The sequence below is a fragment of the Coenobita brevimanus genome, chromosome 29, assembly GCF_032717465.1.
Source record: "Coenobita brevimanus isolate Jiangsu-jjx chromosome 29, ASM3271746v2, whole genome shotgun sequence".
NCBI classification, from domain to species: Eukaryota; Metazoa; Arthropoda; class Malacostraca; order Decapoda; family Coenobitidae; genus Coenobita; species Coenobita brevimanus.
Window position 1 is genome coordinate 30,451,090 of NC_136982.1, and position 18,484 is coordinate 30,469,573.

General features: G+C 39.2%; 2 protein-coding genes across 5 annotated transcripts in view; one reads left to right on the forward strand and one right to left on the reverse strand.

Annotated features, from left to right (window-relative positions):
- The window catches only part of LOC145395000 (methyltransferase-like protein 25B), a 351,111-nt gene extending 341,026 nt beyond the window's left edge, over nt 1–10,085 (forward strand). Inside the window, exon 11 of the mRNA XM_080268744.1 lies at nt 9,787–10,085. Within this exon, the coding sequence (XP_080124870.1) occupies nt 9,787–9,878 (92 nt within the window). The 3' untranslated portion in view covers nt 9,879–10,085. The remainder of the gene's footprint in view (nt 1–9,786) is intronic.
- A 733-nt stretch (nt 10,086–10,818) lies between these two features.
- The window catches only part of LOC145395050 (uncharacterized), a 1,083,039-nt gene continuing 1,075,373 nt past the window's right edge, over nt 10,819–18,484 (reverse strand). For 3 of the 4 annotated variants that reach the window (XM_080268802.1, XM_080268803.1, XM_080268800.1), the window contains 2 exons: nt 15,723–15,852; nt 12,272–12,352 (listed from right to left, as the gene is read on the reverse strand). In XM_080268802.1, coding sequence (XP_080124928.1) covers nt 12,351–12,352; nt 15,723–15,852 — 132 coding nt within the window. In that variant the 3' untranslated portion in view covers nt 12,272–12,350. Of the gene's footprint in view, nt 12,353–15,722; nt 15,853–18,484 lie in introns of all 4 variants that reach the window. The other variant, XM_080268801.1, reaches the window with a different exon arrangement.

Consider the following 18,484-nt stretch of genomic DNA (forward strand, 5'->3'; position numbering starts at 1 on the left):
TTAATTTGGTCTCTACAAAGCACATGACATCAGGTTCATGTTCTCTCAAGAAATTGTTAATTTCAAGCCTTGCCGAAATTAAACCATCAACATTAGTTTAGACCATCTTCAAATTATTTTTGATGTTTTTTATACCCTCTTCTCTCATTCTCTCCATCTGTACCACTTCCTCAATTTCTGATCTTTCATAGCTATCCCCCTTAGTTTCCTTCACTTCTGTTTTCTCACATACCACTTCCTTACTTTCATATCCATCACTCTCCAAAAAAAAGTATTCTTCCTCTGTCCTCTTATCATTGTTTTCCTTTACTTGTTCCTTCAATGATTTTAGAACTCTTTCTTCTTCATTCAGGTCTTTTCTTATTATTAAATTTTCCATCCCTGCCTCTTTGCTTAATTTCCAGGTCACTTTAAGTATATCATTAACTACATTTTCTGTTGACAATTTGTTGGTCTTGTTTCCCCTTTCTTATAAGGCCCTATCCTCCTCACTTCCTCAATTTCTTTTACCCACTTGTCTCCTTCGGGATCAATCTTGCCTACTATTCTTCTCACCAGGTTCGTGTCTCTCTCGAGTCTCACGGATCTAACCTTTTCTTCCTCCTCCCTGTCCCCAAATATTACCACACATCTGTTCCTTTCTACAGTTTCTCTCACTATTTTCCCTTTTTTCTTCAGTATTTTCACTACATTTTCTTCCATTTTTTTTCTTGTTCATTTCCCTTTCTTCCTGGATGATTTCTCTTAAGCAGACCATTTCTTTCTGTTGTTCTTCTACGTGTGCCCATTTTGCCTTATGCTCTTCTATTACAGTACTCACCTTCTCCATTTTATCAGTACTCTCTTCTAGTTTCCTCCTCAATTCGACATTTTCACGCTTCAAATTTCTAATCTCCTCATTCGCTCTCTCATTGGACTGGATCAGACTCTGTATAGTAGTTTCCGTATTTTCAGACACGTCCTTTATCACTAGATTCTCTACTTTCTTTTCAAGTTCACTAATCCTCATAATCAGTGTTTTAACCAGATCCATGACATTGGTCTATCTATCTATCTATTGCCAGACGCCTCAATCCCGTTTGGGGTGGCCACAAACAAATCGCCTCCAAGTCGCCCTGTCCCCCACCATTTCACTCCCCTGCTCCCAACTCACACCCCCCTCTCTCATATACCTCTCCACCCCATCCCTCCATCTCATCCTCGGCCTCTCCCTCCCTCTTTCCCCCTCCACCTCACTCACATACACTCTCTTCGTCAGTCTTTCACCCTCCATCCTCTCCACATGGCCAAACCACCTCAGTGTGTTCCTCATAACGCTTCCTATCACATCCACATCAACACCACAACGCTCCTTTATATCCTCATTCGTCAGCCTGTCTCTCCATGTGACTCCACAGGCTCCTCTTAAATAACTCATTTCCACTGCTCTCACTCTTGACTTGTGTCCTTCCAACAACGTCCAAGCTTCACTTCCGTACGTTAGAGTTGGTATCACAATACTGTCATGTAGTAACTGTTTCACTTCCATGCTCACTTCCCTGTTTCTTATCACTGCTTTCAAAGAACCAGCAACCTTTCTTCCCTGCTGTACCCTTTCAAGCACTTCACCCTCCCAACCTCCATCCTTACTCATCACACTACCCAAGTACTTAAACGTACTCACATTTTCCAATTCCTCACCATCCAACCTCGCTCTACATTCACTGACTTCACCTCTCTCAAAGACCATCACTTTACTCTTCCCTACATTCACCTTTAGATTCCGTTTCTTACACACTCTCTCAAACTCATCCACCAAGCCTTGCAGCTCCCCTTCGTCTTCACTCAACAACACGGTATCATCTGCAAACAACAGTACAGGGAGTTTCCAAACACTATCCTCTCTCACCAGGGCCACTCCAACATCCACTACCCTACCTTGTACCTCTTTTATTACCCCATCCATGTACAGATTGAACAACCATGGAGACATGACACATCCCTGTTTCAAACCAACTTTCAAAGAGAAAAATTCACTTAGTTCACCGTCTACACGCACTGCAGCCTTCGCACCATCGTACATACTCTTCACAGCATGCAACAACTTCCCATCTACTCCATATATTCTTAACACTTTCCACAATCCTAGTCTATCCACCCTGTCATATCCTTTCTCCAAATCCATGAAAGCTGCATACAGCTTCTTTCCCTTCTCTAGAAACTTTTCCACTAAAGATCTGAGAATGAATATCTGATCTACACAACCTCTTCCCTTCCTAAAGCCTCCCTGTTCTTCTCCAACTAATTTCTCTGTTCTTTCTCTAACTCTGTCAATAAGTATCCTACCATACACTTTTCCTATTATACTAAGAAGACAAATGCCCCTATGATTACCACACACTTCTTTTTCCCCTTTTCCTTTGTACAAGGGAATAATTATACCTGACTTCCAATCCTCCGGGACTTTACCTTCCTCCCAGGCCAATCTGCACATTTTCCACATCCATTCTACGACTATCTCTCCCCCATGCTTCAGCATTTCACCACACACTCCATCAATTCCTGGGGCTCTCCCTGATTTAACTTTCTTCAATGCTTCTACAACTTCTATCCTACTGATTTCTTCCTGTCTTCTCACCTCCCTCCTTCTCCCAGCCATTCCCCAGCCACTTATACTCGCATTACTTCCATCCTCCACGTTCAACAATTCCTTAAAGTGTTCTCTCCATCTGCTCACTTTTTCTCCCTTCTCCACTAGTAATCTACCATTTTTATCTTTCACTCCCCTGCTAACTTCACTTCCACCCTGTCTTACTCTTTTCACCTCTCTCCAAAACATTTTCTTACAGTCCCTCCACTTTACACTCAAATTCCTTTCAAATTCTTCATCCACTCTCTTCTTACTCTCTCTTACTAATCTTTTCACCTCTCTCTTTCTTTCTACATATAACTCTCTCTTCCGCTTCTCAACCTCTTCCACACCCCTATTCCTCATCAATTCATTGTATGCTTTCTTCTTTTGTGCCACAGCCTGTTTCACCTCTTCAGTCCACCACGCTGTTCCTTGTACCCCCCTCCGTCTTCTCTTCCTTCCACATACCACATCACATGCTGCACATATTTCTTCTGTAAATATTCTACACACACCTTCCACGTCCCCCATCTGCTCCAATTCATATTTGCCCAATCGCTCGTCCACTTCTCTCTTATACTCTGCCTTTTTCTCATCCTCTTGTAACCTTTCCACTCTCCTTGCAACTACTCCTTCCTCTCGTCTTTCCCTTCTTCTATTCCTCCATCTTACTTGAACTTTAATTCTGGCCACCACCAAGTAGTGGTCAGAAAGTCCACTCCCCCAACCTCTATAAACTCTTGCATCCAATATACATCTTCGCATCCTTTCATCCACACACACATAATCAATCATTGCCTTCCTTTCATTCAGTTCACCACTCACCCTTCTCATGACTCACCATGTATACCTGTGGATCATTTTATGCCTGAAGAGGGTATTGGCTATCACCAACCCCCTCCCAGCACAAATGTCCACTAACACACTCCCATTCTCATCTATCTCAGCAGGCACACCCCACTCACCAACTATTCCATCCACCTTCACATTCCCAACTTTACCATTCATATCGCCAATCAAAAACACTCTCTCATTCCTTCCAAACTTTTCCATGCACACTTCTACATTTGTCCAGAACTCTTCTCTCACTCTTCTAGCACGATCTTGCGTTGGCGCATACACACACACAATCGCCCACATTTGTATTCCAACTTTCAACTTTACCCACACAATCCTTGATCCAACTGATCCATACTGTCTTATGCTCCTCTTCCATCTTTTACTCACAACTATACAAACTCCTTCCTTTGCCCTCTCATTCTCACCTACTCCTGCACATATACCCCATCCATACTTCCATTCTCTCACACTTTCTCCTCTCCATTTTGTTTCAGTTATTCCACATACATCCACTTTCGCATCCTCAAGCACCTGGACAATCTCTTTCTCTTTCACCTCATCATTCACTCCTCTTACCTTCCATGTACTCATTACCAAGTCCTTTGTCCGGTCCTGGGTCGTCATCGTTCGGTCAGTCCTTGTCCGAGGCTTATTGTTTGTTTTTTTAGTTAGTTGTTTTCCAGGGAGGGGCACTGACCCTCCGCCAACCCTTTTAGTCTCCTTTTACGACAAGCAGGGATACTGGGGGAGTATTCTTGAAAACCCCCCCTACCCCCAGGGGGGGTATTTCTATCAAATCCTGGAAATTCGAGTCCCTCAATGTTTACATTTTCGGCCATGTTTGAGATTGGTTGAAGTACCAAAACAGCTGTTGCTGAAAAATACTACAAATATTCATGTATACTCTGGCCAATAAATCTTTACATTTTTGGTAGTCTATTAACTTACATTATTTGAAATTTAAAACAAGACCTTAGGAGACAGGAGAGACAAAATTCCTGAAAACTACTTAAGGTTCGCAGCGATGGCTGGAACGTCTGCTCACTCTGGCTTTTCGCTCGTGTGTGTGTGTGTGTGTGTATTTACCTATTTGTATTTACCTATTTGTAGTATACAGGAATTGAGCAATGCTCGTGTTGTCCTGTCTCCATATCCACATTTATCAAGTCTACCTTTACACACATGAATGTTTTTCTCATGCACCACCTCTTTGTCTAAGTCGTTCCAAATATTTAAGTATTTACCTAATATACCTAATTGTGATATACACGGAATGTACTATGCTCGTGGGTTTCCGTCGCTGTTTCTCAGTAAGTCGAATTTAGCTTTAAACTCATTAAAGTTTTTAGACTGGACGATCTCTTTGTCCAGGCTATTCCATAAGTCTATACTTCTGTAAGGAAAGCTATATTTCTTGATATCCTTCAAGCAGCTTGACTTTTTCAAATTCATTCCGTGTCCTCTTGTCGCTCTCTTATCCCATACAAACAGATCTTCTTTGTCAGTTTTATCTACTCCCACCATGGTCCTGAACACCGCAATCATGTCTCCCCTCTTTCTCCTTTCCTCTAACGAAGGCAAATCCAGTTTTTCCAGCCTCTCTCTGTATGACAGGTCTGTCAGACTGGGGACCATCTTGGTTGCTGTTCTTTGTATTCTCTCAATCTTGTTTATATCTTTCTTTTTGTGTGGGGACCACACTACTGCTGCATATTCTAACCTGGGGCGGATCATGGCCACTATCAATTTTTTCATCATTTCCTCATCCATATAATGAAATGCTACTCTTATGTTAGTCAAGAGTTTATAAGTCTCTCCAACTATCTTGTTAATGTGCTTTTCTGGTGACAAACTATCTTGGACCAGCACTCTCAAATCTTTCTCTTCTCTCCTTTTTGTGATTAATTCATTACCCAAAAAATAATTCAGTGATGGTCTCCTGGTACTTTTACCCATTTCCAATATTTTACATTTCTTTACATTAAATTTCATTTCCCACATCCGGCTCCAATTGTGTATCCTATCCAAATCCTCCTGCAGTATTTTACAGTCCTCCTCAACCTCTATCTTCCTCAAGATCTTTACATCATCAGCAAACAGACTTGCATAACTGTTCACTCCATCTACCATATCATTTACGTAAATCAGGAACATTACTGGCGCCAACACTGAGCCTTGAGGGACTCCACTTGTTACTTCCTTCCATCCAGACATCTTTTCCTTTATTACTGTCCTCATTTGTCTGTCTCTCAAAAAGTCTCTCATCCATTCCAGAAGTTTGCCCTTAGTCCTCCTATATATTTTAGTTTCAACATTAATCTCTTATGAGGTACCTTGTCAAAGGCCTTCTCTAAGTCTAAGTACACACAATCCACCCAACCATCTCTCTCCTGTACCACATCAATCGCTCTTGAGTAAAAGCTCAACAAGTTAGAAACACATGACCTTCCACTTCTGAATCCAAACTGACATGCAGCTAAAATATTCATCTCTTCCAGATATTTTATCCATCTGTCTTTCAGGATTCTCTCACACAATTTTGCGACCATGCTGGTTAGAGACACTGGTCTATAATTCAGGGGTTCTTCCCTGTTTCCTTCCTTGTAAATTGGTACCACATTTGCCCTCTTCCATTCTTTTGGCACTTTCCCCTCTTCCAGTGAGCATACAATTAAGCTGTGAATTTTATCCGCCAGTTGTTCTCTGCATTCCATCAGTACCCAATTAGAAATTCCATCAGGTCCTGGGGCTTTCCTTACATCTTGAGTTTCCAGTAATTTATACACTTCCTGTACCTCCACTTTTATATCTTTCATCACTGGAACATTTCTAATCACTCCCTCCCCTTCCACAAGCTCCTTTTCTTTAGTGAAAACTGACTGGAAACGTTTGTTCATTATTTCTGCTTGCATTACCGCATCCTTAAAGACCTCTCCTTCTACTTTCAGTTTGGTGATTCCTTCCTTTTGTTTCAGTTTGCCATTAACAAATCTATAAAACAGCTTGGGTTCATCCTTGCATTTGTCAATTATACCTTTTTAAAAATTCCTTTCTTCCTCTCTACGTATTCTTGTGTATTCATTTCTTGTTCTTTTATATTCTTCCTTTGTTCTGTCGTTACCTCTCTTTCTCCAATTGTTCCACGCCTTATCTCTCTCTTTTTTTGCTATCATACACCTTCTATTAAACCACTCCTTTTTCCTGTTTTCTTTCCCTCTTACTCTTGGTACAAATTTTTCCACTCCCAAATTATAGAGGTCTGGAAAGATATCCCACTTCCTCTGTATCTCTCTTCTTTCTCTGAATTTTCTCCAATCCGCATTTTCAAAAAAGTTTCTCAATCCTGTAAAATTTGCTTTCCCAAAGTTGTATCTTCCCTGTCTATGAAGCTCGTCTCTTGGCTTGACGTTTCCTATTAACATCTGGAATTCAATGACCACGTGATCACTTTTTCCCAAAGGACAGAGATATTCCAATGATTCTATTACATCAGGTTCTTTGATGAACAGTAAATCTAACCTTGCTGGTGTGTCCTCACCTCGAAACCGTGTCTCTTCTTTGACCCATTCTGTCATCACATTATTCATTATTATATTTAATAACATAGTGCCCTACGAATCCTCGCCGCCTCCCGAGTACCATTCCTCCCAGTTCCTCTTTACAATTAAAGTCACCCACCAAAATTATATTATTGCTTTTCTCAATTTTTTTTGCAAGTAGCTAGCCATATCTGACAACATCTCATGGTATTCGTCATCCTTCCATGCTCTCGTCTTTGGGGGAACATACACTACCGCCATATCTCTCTTAAAATTCTCTCCAGTTTCTAATTTCATATATATCACTTCAGCCCTGCCTTCTCCCATTTCCACAGTATCTACATTTATGTTGTTCTTCACTGCTATCATCACTCCTCCTCCCTTTTTTTCTTTTCTGTCTTTTCTCCACAGTTTGTATTTACCATCTCCCAAATGAACATCAATATCTTCTCTTAATTTGGTCTCTACAAAGCACATGACATCAGGTTCATGTTCTCTCAAGAAATCATTAATTTCGATCCTTGTCGATATGAAACCATCAACATTAGTATATACAGTATCACCTTCAAATTATTTTTGACATTATTAATACCCTCTTCTCTCCTACTCTCTGTTCATACTACTTCCTCAACTTCTGATCTTTCACAACCATCCTCCATAGTTTACTTCACTTCTATTTTCTTAAATACCATTTCCTTACTTTTATATCCAATACTTTCCAAAAAAAAGTATTACATTCTTCCTCTGTCCTCTTATCATTTTTTTTCCTTTACTTCTTCCTTTAATGATTTTAAAACTTCTCTTTCTTCTTCATTCAGATCTTTTCTTATTATAATATTTTCCATCCCCGCCTCTTTGCTTAATTTCCAGGTCACTTTAAGTATCTCATTTATTACACTTTCTGATGTATACTTGACTCTCATTGGTCTTGTTTCCCCTTTCTTGTAAGGCCCTATCCTCCTTACTTCCTCAATTTCTTTTACCCACTTGTCTCCTTCGGGGTCAATCTTGCCTAATATTCCTCTCACCAGATTCGTGTCTCTCCCGAGTCTTACGAACCTAACCTTTTCTTCCTCTTCCCTGTTTCCAAATACTACACACATCTGTTCCTTTCTACAGTTTCTCTCACTATTTTCTCTTTTTTCTTCAGTATTTTCACTACATTTTCTTCCATTTCTTTCTTGTTCATTTCCCCCTCTTCCTGGATGATCTCTCTTAAGCTGACCACTTCTTTCTGTTCTTCTTCTACGTGTGCCCACTTTGCCTTATGTTCTTCTAATACATTACTCACCTTCTCCGTTTTATTAGTACTCTCTTCTAGTTTCCTCCTCAGTTCAACATTTTCCCGCTTCAAATTCCTAATCTCTTCATTGGCTGTTTCATTGGACTGGTTCAGACTCTGTATGGTAGTTTCCGTATTTACTGACACATCCTTTATCACTAGATTCTCTACTTTCTTTTCGAGTTCACTAATCCTCATAATTAATGTTTTAACCAGGTCCATGACATTGGTATTAGCATCAAGTCCTTGAAATTCTAGACCCTCATTGTTTATATTTTCGGCCATGTTTGATGTTGGTTAAATACCAAAACAGCTGTTACCAAAAAAAAACTACAAACATTCATGTACCATCTAGTCAATAAATCTTTACATTTTTGGTAGTCTATTAACTTTCATTATTTTGAATTTAAAACAAGACCTTAGGAGACAGGACAGACAAAATTCCTGAAACTACTTAAGGTTAGCAGCGATGGCTGGGACGTCTGCTCTCTCCGGCTGTTCGTGTGTGTGTGTGTGTGTGTGTGAGAGAGAGAGAGAGAGAGAGAGAGAGAGTCCAATTGGTGGTCTGTGGTGGACCCCAAGAGGCAATTCTCAGGTTGAGGTACAGTAATGTTTTTTTTCTGCTGAGTGATTGAGAGTAGGAGAAGCTTTTTGTAGTTCTGGGATGGGATATGTTGTTTTTAGGCATTACATGTGATGAGGGCAGTAAGTTCATTATTTTATCAGTAAGATAAAAAAAAAAAATAAAATAAAATTGTTGCTAGATAATGCCAGTCATATTCATCCAGGTAGTCATTCTGTATAGCTAAGGAAAGTCTCATAATACTTCAGGCATTAAGAAGTCTCCATTAACTCCATCCCTTCACTGTGAAAATGTTTGGTGGGAAATAAAAAAATTGAATAAAAGTGGTCTCACTGTAGTGAAGGAGCAGTTTGTATCTTATCTATCTATAATTTGATGCCATAATCGTGTAAGGAGTGGCCGTTTGTCTTTGGGTCAGTTGTTTTATGGGGAGGGGCAAGAACCGTTCACCAGCCCACTTGTTGACACGTAGGGAACATAAATAGATTGGTTATGTGGTTACCACCCAGTGTTGTAAATGGTTTCCTGGCTTAGAGGAAACCATCAGGCTCATAGTCAATGTAAGGCCACCTGAATAGAAAAGAAGAGTAATAAAAATTGACTAGAAAGATGGGAGAAATTGGGAGAGGAGGGCAGACTGAAAAAGAATGATAAAAGCAAAGGAAGATGTAGGCAGCACTACATCAAGTGAGTGGACGATGGTTGCCACCACCTACCACGAGTTTGTTTGTGCATTTAACACTGCATTAAATGAATGATTATTACTCAGCCCTATCACTGCCTTCGGCAGTAAACATCACTTAATAATGCATCTTAGTAAACCTAGGATTGGACAACAGAAACAGTACATGTTAAGGTATAAGAAAGAGTAAAGTAGTGGGTATACTTAATTAACATTACAATGATTAATATTAAATATATTCTTTGTCAGGTGTTGATGGACTACTCTTCCCTGCATTTGATCCTCAACTGTCACCCAGGAACCATGTCCTTGTTGCTGTAAAGCCAAATAAGAAAGCATGAAGTATACTGGCAGGTGTTTTATTTCATGGGAAAACTATTCTCAATAATACAAGCATTTTTTTTTTTCCCCCTTACATTTTAGACACTGAGTGACGTATATCCTTGTGACATGCAAATACTTATAGTCAATGAGGCCATAACTGGATGCCAATTACTTTTAGATTATCAACAATAAAGTTGTGCAGTGAGAAATTATTTTATATAAGGAAATCTAACTAAAGTTTTTGTTAAATTATATGAATGTAATAAGAATCATTGAAGAAGCAAGGCTTTGCAATTTTCTTACCATTATGTAGTGTTTCCATTCCTTGTAATATTATTCATATAGTGGTGCACATTAAATGAACAGCCTATAGACATCTGAATTAGTCAACTGAATGTTGAACTGTACAGTGGTGATCGAGTTAACAAGGAACGTGTAACATTAATTTCAGTGACTCCATCTGGGACTGTCATTTGCCTTTCTTGTCATTAAGAATAGGAGAAGTCCCAAGACCTGTGTGTATGGTGCTGTACAGTGATAGTTTCATTGACATTAGCATCAAGAACCTCACTTCTTGATCTACTGGTAGACCAATTAGAAGGTGACTGGAAGCAATCAGTGTAATGCAAAGCTGACAGCAAGATGCCCAGAATAAATTAAGAATTAACTCTTGAGATGCAAAGATAGCAAATATGGGCTATGGAAACACAGAACAACAAATAACATGTCGGTAAGTACACTAAACACATGGATGCTATAAGAAAATATACAACTCTTGTCTAACATCTCTGACTTGCATAGATACAGTGTTTGATACAAATAAAAATTATATATTTACCTAAGAAATCCTTTACAGTATAGTATGAAGTAAGACTGGGATTATCAAGTTTCCCACACACACATACAGATAAATGTATACACACACAAAAAAAAAAAAGTGCAAACCCTGTCTTTGGAGGTAAAAAGTATAAAATATGTCTTTTGGAGTAAAAATACAGTAATAATAAAAATATAACACACTTAAGAAGTGGTTACCGTCACTCAGTACTAGTTAAAAAAAATAAATAAAAAATAAATAAATAAAGGACAGCTATTGATGGATGGAGTGAGCTACAACACCTTTTTATTCTTTAACAACTAGCAGTGTGCTGTGAGTGGTCTTGTTACCGTAGATTTTTTGTCTTGTATCTAACCAGATGTTTTTCAGTCAAATACTGGGAACTCTGACTGCTTAGTGTTTCATGTTAGGCTGGTCAGTTATTACATTCTATACATTTGACTAGAAATGGAACTTTGTCCCATTCAGTAAAGTTTGTACTGTGAAATGCGATATATGGTAGAAGAAATACTCAACTCTATACTTAGAAAAATGCAATTTTACCTTGAAAATTGTATCCGAAAATAGATATTTTTTAGTTAACTCCAGCATAGCAAGTACCAAAGTCATCACAAGGATTTCATCTGGCAGTGGAAATTTACCTTACAAGGCAACAGTAACAGAAAAACACCCACAACTTTGTTCTGAAAGATTGCTAAGATTTCAGACTGTACAGTCACTAATAAATCTATATTATACTATAAAGTGGCAGTGTTTCTTAGCAGCTCCCTACATTCTCAAACTTAATTCTGGCCATAAAGTTTCAGTCTCTCAAAGCGTCCCTCCTTACCACTAATGGGAAAAAGTTATTCCTTGGAACACTGACCATAACAACCTTGACAAGGGAGCCACACTAAAATTTGTCTGAAGGTACCTCAGCAAACCACCATGAAGAATTATTTTTGTGCGATCTCTTGGGATCGATGAGAGACAACCGCTAGCTACCAACACTCTGAACCTGGGTAAGCCAGCAACTTGGCATATCCAACACACGTGCTGCAAAATAGCTAAGCCACCACAACCCGGCAAGTATTTAAGTGCCTTTTAAGCCTGACCAAGTTGTCCAAGGAAAGTTTTTCACAGTTTAACACCAGACTGCGCTCAGTGGCCAAAATACTGTATGTATGTTGTTGCACATCCTTACTGAAGCTAACCAAAAATCTCATCGGACAACTTGTTCACCAGCATTATAAAGGCATTAAATGTGCCTACATCCAGAAAACAGCAAATACCAAATCCTGCAACTCAACTGACTGACATATGTTGCCCACAAACCAAAAATTACCAAGCTGCCAGAGTCAGACATGTAGTCAGCACATGAAGGGGCAAACTACTGGAAGTTGGTTCATTGTTACAGCCACAACAAACACAACTTCAATAATGTAGCAGCCTACCATATGCTGCTTTGGTGCCATCAAAACACATAATCAGTGGATGGCTCTCTTGCAGCGCTGCTTGGTATTCATTATGTCCACCCTTCTGACCATGAGCAGATCAGGTGAAGGTAAGGGTTTTCTTTGCCTGATCAGGGCGGCGGCGGGGCGATGCCGAGGCATAGCGGCGTGGGCGTGATGATGTTGGCCGGGGGGATCGACTCTGCGCACCCGACAGGCTCTGAAATTAAAGATCAGATGGTAGTTGTAAAAAGGCATGGAATAGCATTACCATATTCAGTCACATATTGTAATATATATATATATATATATATGGTAAACCTCGATATAATGGACTTCAATAGACTGAATTCGTTTATCGGAACTGAGGAGCTACTGGACTAAATTCATATACATCAGAAAACGTCCGATAAAGCCAGTAGCAGTCCGGACTGCCTGACCACTTCAGCTATGTTCACCACAATAAGGTAAATAAAAGACATGTCTGCCAGTGTACGGTACAGTATTATTATATATATTATACCATTTGATTATTGTAATGATGGTTTAATACAGTACAGTACGGGAATGTTGCAAAAACAGTTTAAAAACCGTTGGTGCAATCTGGACTAACGTTTGATATATCGGAAAAAGATAGGGTTAGCAGGGAGAGGTCCGGATGTTGCTTTTATCAGTATTTTGCTTTTTTCGGAATGGCTTGGGCCCCAATTAGTCCGTTATAGTGAGGTTTTACTATATGTACGTAATGTGTGTGTGTGTGTGTGTGTGTGTGTGTGTGTGTATATATATATATATATATATATATATATATATAACAGATAAATATATAGATATATATACAGTTGGCCCTCCACATTCACGGGAGTTAGGGGACACAGACCCCTGCGAATGTGGATTTTCCGCAAATGTTTGGTGCACCCTCCCATAATTGCCTCTACAGCCGCAAATCACCCCCTATGAGCAAGTGTGTACATACTCGTACTGTACCTAATGAACCATACCTGGGACCTGAAAGTGGCATAAAATATCACATATAGATGATAACTTGCCCACATGTGAGTGTGGGCTACATATTTACCCCAACTTCTTACAACCATACCCATTAAGTTCAGTCTTGGCTCCACAGAGGGGCAATCCGCGAATCTGCGAGACCCACAAAAGCTGATTCTGTGAATGTGGAGGGCCATCTATCTATCTATCTATATATATATATATATATATATACAGGGTGGTGCAAAAGTAGGTTGACATTATTATGTTTTATTATGTTCGTAGAAGTCTTATGTTATGTGAAACTCTTATGTAAAAGTCTTATGTTATTTATTTATCATTTATTCCAACACAACAATTTACCATTTATTCCAACGCAAACGACACACTAAAAGTGTGTCTTTTGTGTTGGAATAAATGGTAAATGTCAACCTGCTTTTGCACCACCCTGTATATATATATATATATATATATATATATATATATATATATATATATATATATATACATACACACACACACACATACAGTAGATGCTTGATTTAACGTATTCTGATGTAGCTGAAGCCCGAGATAACAAAATTTTTTTTTCCCGGTAGTTTTGCCCTATTTAACGGAAAATTCCCTTAAATAGGGCATAATTCAAGTGAGGAAATTCCATACACAATAATGCACTTCTGGGGGTATTAATTATGGGTTCAGACTGCTGTGTGTAACACTGAGAGTTAGCATAATTTGCTAGGTCTGGGTTGGCTTCAAGGATATTGCGGAAAACAGCTCGAAATACTGGAAAATTTTCCTTTATATTGAGCCTTGGTTATGGATCTCGATTTAGTGGAAAACTTGAGATAATGGAATGGGGGTTGGCTGAATTAGTTCATTAAATCAAAATCAAGCATCTACTGTATATATATATATATATATATATATACACAGGGTGATTCATGAGTTTCTCCAGAAACTCTGGGAAATGCAAGTTTATGCAATTCCAAGCCTAAAATACTCTATAAGTATAGGTGTTTAATGTAACAGTTTACAAGTGGGGAAATTTTCAAATCTGACAGACATGTGAGCGGGAGGCGGGCAGGCTGGTGGTGACCTTCGCTGTGCTGCCAAGTTACTGAATTCTCTTTTAAATTTTACACATTGTTCTCATTCTGCATTAAGCTATTCTTTCATTAATCGTCAGGTAAGTAATTCTTCTACATAGAAAAGTATGTCACTTCAAAGTGACAAATAATGCTAGCACTGAAGGAGAAAACATGGCATACCAGTGATACGAGATGAGGTACCTCAGAGCTCAGACTGACAGTTCCTGCCAAGTGCTACCGAGTGTAGCAGGCATACTTATTCCTGGGACGGTTTCACCCACATTTCACTACAATGCCATTCACTTTTACAAACATTGAGCATGCAGATATGATTTTTATCTTTGGGTTCTGCAATGGCAACGCTGAAGTATCAGCAAGAGAATACAGACGGAAATATCCAAACAAAAAAAGCCCAGATGCAAAAGTGTTTTACCACGTCTGCCAGCATCTCTGGGACAAAGGTTGTTTTCCTGGAGTTGGAGCCACAGCTGAATGCATGGAGGCAAGAGGATTAGGCCTCCTGGGGAAACCTCTATGAAAAAAATGCGCCTAGACATCTACCTCGTGGGTGGTGTGGAAAAAAAGTCAAAACCAGAGAAAAATTGCTCTGCAGTAACTGTTGTGCTTCGTGGTGTGGCAGGTGTACAGTTACCTCAGTGCCTCGCCACTGCCTCTCATCGTCACTCGGCTGGTCCACTCACACACTGACAATTAATGAAAAAATTGTTTAATTCAGAATGAGAACATCGTGTAAAATTTAAAAGAAAATTGAGTAACTTGGCAACACAACGAAGGTCACCACCAGCCCGTCCGCCTACCGCTCACATGTCTGTCAGATTTGAAAATTTCCCAACTTGTAAACTGTTACATTAAACACCTATACTTATAGAGTATTTTATGCTTATAATTGCATAAGCTTGCATTTCCCAGAATTTCTGGATAAACTTGTGAATCACCCTGTATATACATACACGTTTAAATATACCAATACTACTGCAGTGTCAAACATATAATTGTATACATATAGTTCATAATATGTAGTGCTTGCTATCTGTATGTATATCCTGGAAGTGTCTACTGTACTTAACATTTCCTCAAGGAAAGTTATATTATTCACATGACTTAAAAAGGACCAGGTTTACTGTTCAGTCAGAAAATATACTTTGCTCACAGAAAGCAAGAGCATGGAAAGTAATTTTACACCACGTCATGCAAGCTTTTCTTAGTTGTGCAAACATATGACTGTATTAGTTGTTCTATGAAATAATAAAGAAAATTATGTCAAGAGAGATGAAGGAGTGAAGTCAGTAATAATGTAAAAATTTTTTGAAATTAAAATAAGTGAGATTTCAACCACATGCAGGAATATAGTGTAAAACTGGCAAGAGTGCATGGTGATCAATGACTTCCTACTCTACTTGAAATACCAGAAAACTTTACCATGACAAACAATCCCTTTGGTCAGAGTAATAAACAAAAATATTAGGAAATATAATGAGTTAACATTACAGCGTAGGAAGACTGAGCGATGATTTGGGTGAGTGTAGGAAGAGGAGGGGGGGGCTGGGGGGTGTCGATGCGTGCCCCCTGTGAGCCGGAACTGGCTACGTAACGAGGGAGGCAGCCGCTCATAACTCCGCTGAGGGAACCATCACCATACATAATTATCCATAGACTGGTGCAATGGTGATTTATGTTTTAGAAGTTTTTCAACTTTTATAAGGTTTGGTATGTGTTTTAACAAATATAAATGGAGATCTCAAGGGATACAGAAAAATGGGTTCCTCTACCGATCATGGTTTAGCTTCCACTGGGATAAATGTGTTGTTTATACGTAAACCATTACTATGATCAGTATCTTAATTTTATATAGAGAACTGAATGCAGGAGACGCAGTAATTACCACACCTATACACAGCAGCTCGTATGAGCACAAATGCCTTATCAGATCGTTCAAAAGTGCACAATACAACTCAGCAGGTTGTATTTAACCCTTGGAATCCAAGAATAAGCTGATCTGACTGTAGGTAATGCAGTCAGCTTCATGAAGAAAAGTTGAAATAACAAGTACGATCAATATCATTGTTTCATTAGTTGGATAACATGTTTACAAGGGAATACCACTTGAACAAATGCAATACTGATGTATATTCCTTCTGTACTCATTGAAAAATTACACTTTGAAAAGCTCGCTAAGGAAAAATTGCCCGGTCTTAATAAACACTTCAGACATTCATATCTAAAGTTTTCCTCATGTTTTAGCACCATGTTGTCATTTTTACTTAACCCTGGTTATCTGGCTGAGTAGACCCACTGACCATATGTTTGCAACTGCTGTTGTAAGGTCAACCTATATGTACAGTACTGTACACACACTGTGTAGGGGACCAGCATCCCCTTGTGGTAAATAGTTCCTCACCACGGTTGGCCCAAGATCCTTCGCACGACAAGGTGCAGAGAAGTAGAAAGTCTGACTCCTGGTTAAGAGCCAGAGCTGCTCTACCCAGGGTGCACAGTGACACCATATGTAGGCTCCTCGTCAGTGCCCAGGCTTCTAAAGGTGTGTGTGTGTCAGTAGTCAGTCATTACTATACTATTTATCTGCTCAGTTCATCTTGCTCCACCTGCTGTCTAGAGTACTGTAATGTAAATTACTGATGCAACACTAGATTACATTATGTGGTAAGATTAAAAAAAGGAGATCCCTTTGGGTAAGGAGTTTCATGCAGCTACAATTTCTATCTATCTATCTATCTATTGCCAGACGCCTCAATCCCGTTTGGGGTGGCCACAAACAATTTTATTCTGTAAAAAAATATGAGTTGAAGTTCATTTTAAAAATTTAACTGTAAAAGTACAGTCTGAGCCCTGTACTGTTTAGCTCATCTCTCTCTCCTTAGAGGAAGGGAGTAATCTGATTTCTGACCTGCAGATAAAATGACTTGATCAATGAAATCTAGGGAATCTTCGGAAATGAAAGTGCAGTAATATATCATTCCACTGGGATTATACTGTAAAGTTACTCGGAGATGGGACTTTGCTAGGAATTTAACTCCCACTTTAGCCACTTGAGTATGACAACCCTTTAACAATTTATATGACTAATACCTGATGAGTTAAATCAGATTATGCAAGACCATTCACAATGAACTGCTTTAACACAATGGTCCTTTACTCAGTACAGAATGGATAACATCTTCCATATCAGAAAGACTCCTTGACTTGGATTAATGGTTGGTTGTGACAGGTTAGGTTAGATTAAAGGACCTCATCTTAATCCAGAAAGAGGACAAGAAAACCATTTGACACACAATGTTCTCTGAAATGGAACACACATTCAATCGCCCATCACTCAGTCATTATCATCTGGTTCTTAAATGATTACTCAGGGAGTAAAGGCCTGGGACTGTATGCTATTTAGTAGATGTAAGTGACCAGTCACCACCCTTGAGCAGCACTGTGTGCAATAAACTCTAACCATTCCTTGAACCTGAACCCTCACAGGCCATATTCAGCTGGAGTGCCTTCAACCACTAAACCACCATGCATCACTGAAGCTTCTGAAATTCTTGGTACTTTACATATTCAGCTGGATAATGCTGAAGGATTTTCTACACAAACTATATACTATAGCACTTCAATCCTTGTATACCTCACCAGAAGTCAACACCCACAATTTGAGCTTGGTCTATATTCATTAAAATAGTTAAAGACAGTATTTAACTCTCTTGTATTCTGACATGACTTTTGGTGTAAGATTTTGGTAAGGTACTGTCATCTCTTCAGCCTTTAAAACTTGCCTTCAGTCAACCATGTCAGCCTAAGGTATCATCAACAAATTATACTTCCTACAAGCAGTACCATACTAAAAAGAATGAGAAGGGGTGGTCTGTTCTGGGTAATGACCAGGAGGGAGGTGCCATCAGGAAGGTTAAAAACTTGTACAAGTTGTCAAACCAACTTAAAAATTTACCAAATGCTGATAGAAAAGTTCAAACTATAACAAAACCTTCATTACCACTATATTTTTATTTTATTAACTGTCAATAAAAAACTGTAGTATGGTGATGATGTTAGTAATAGCTTTGGTGGCATGATGAACAGTAGTGGTGGTGGTGCTGGTGGTGGTGTTTTGATGCAGCAGTGGCTGTTGTTGTTGCTGTTGTTCCCTAGGCAGTCTGGTTGAACAGCCCTGAGTCTCTAAGGAAGGCCATGGCCGAGACCAGGCTTTCCCACAGGGCTCTCAAGGAGTGTATGTTGTGTTGTTGATG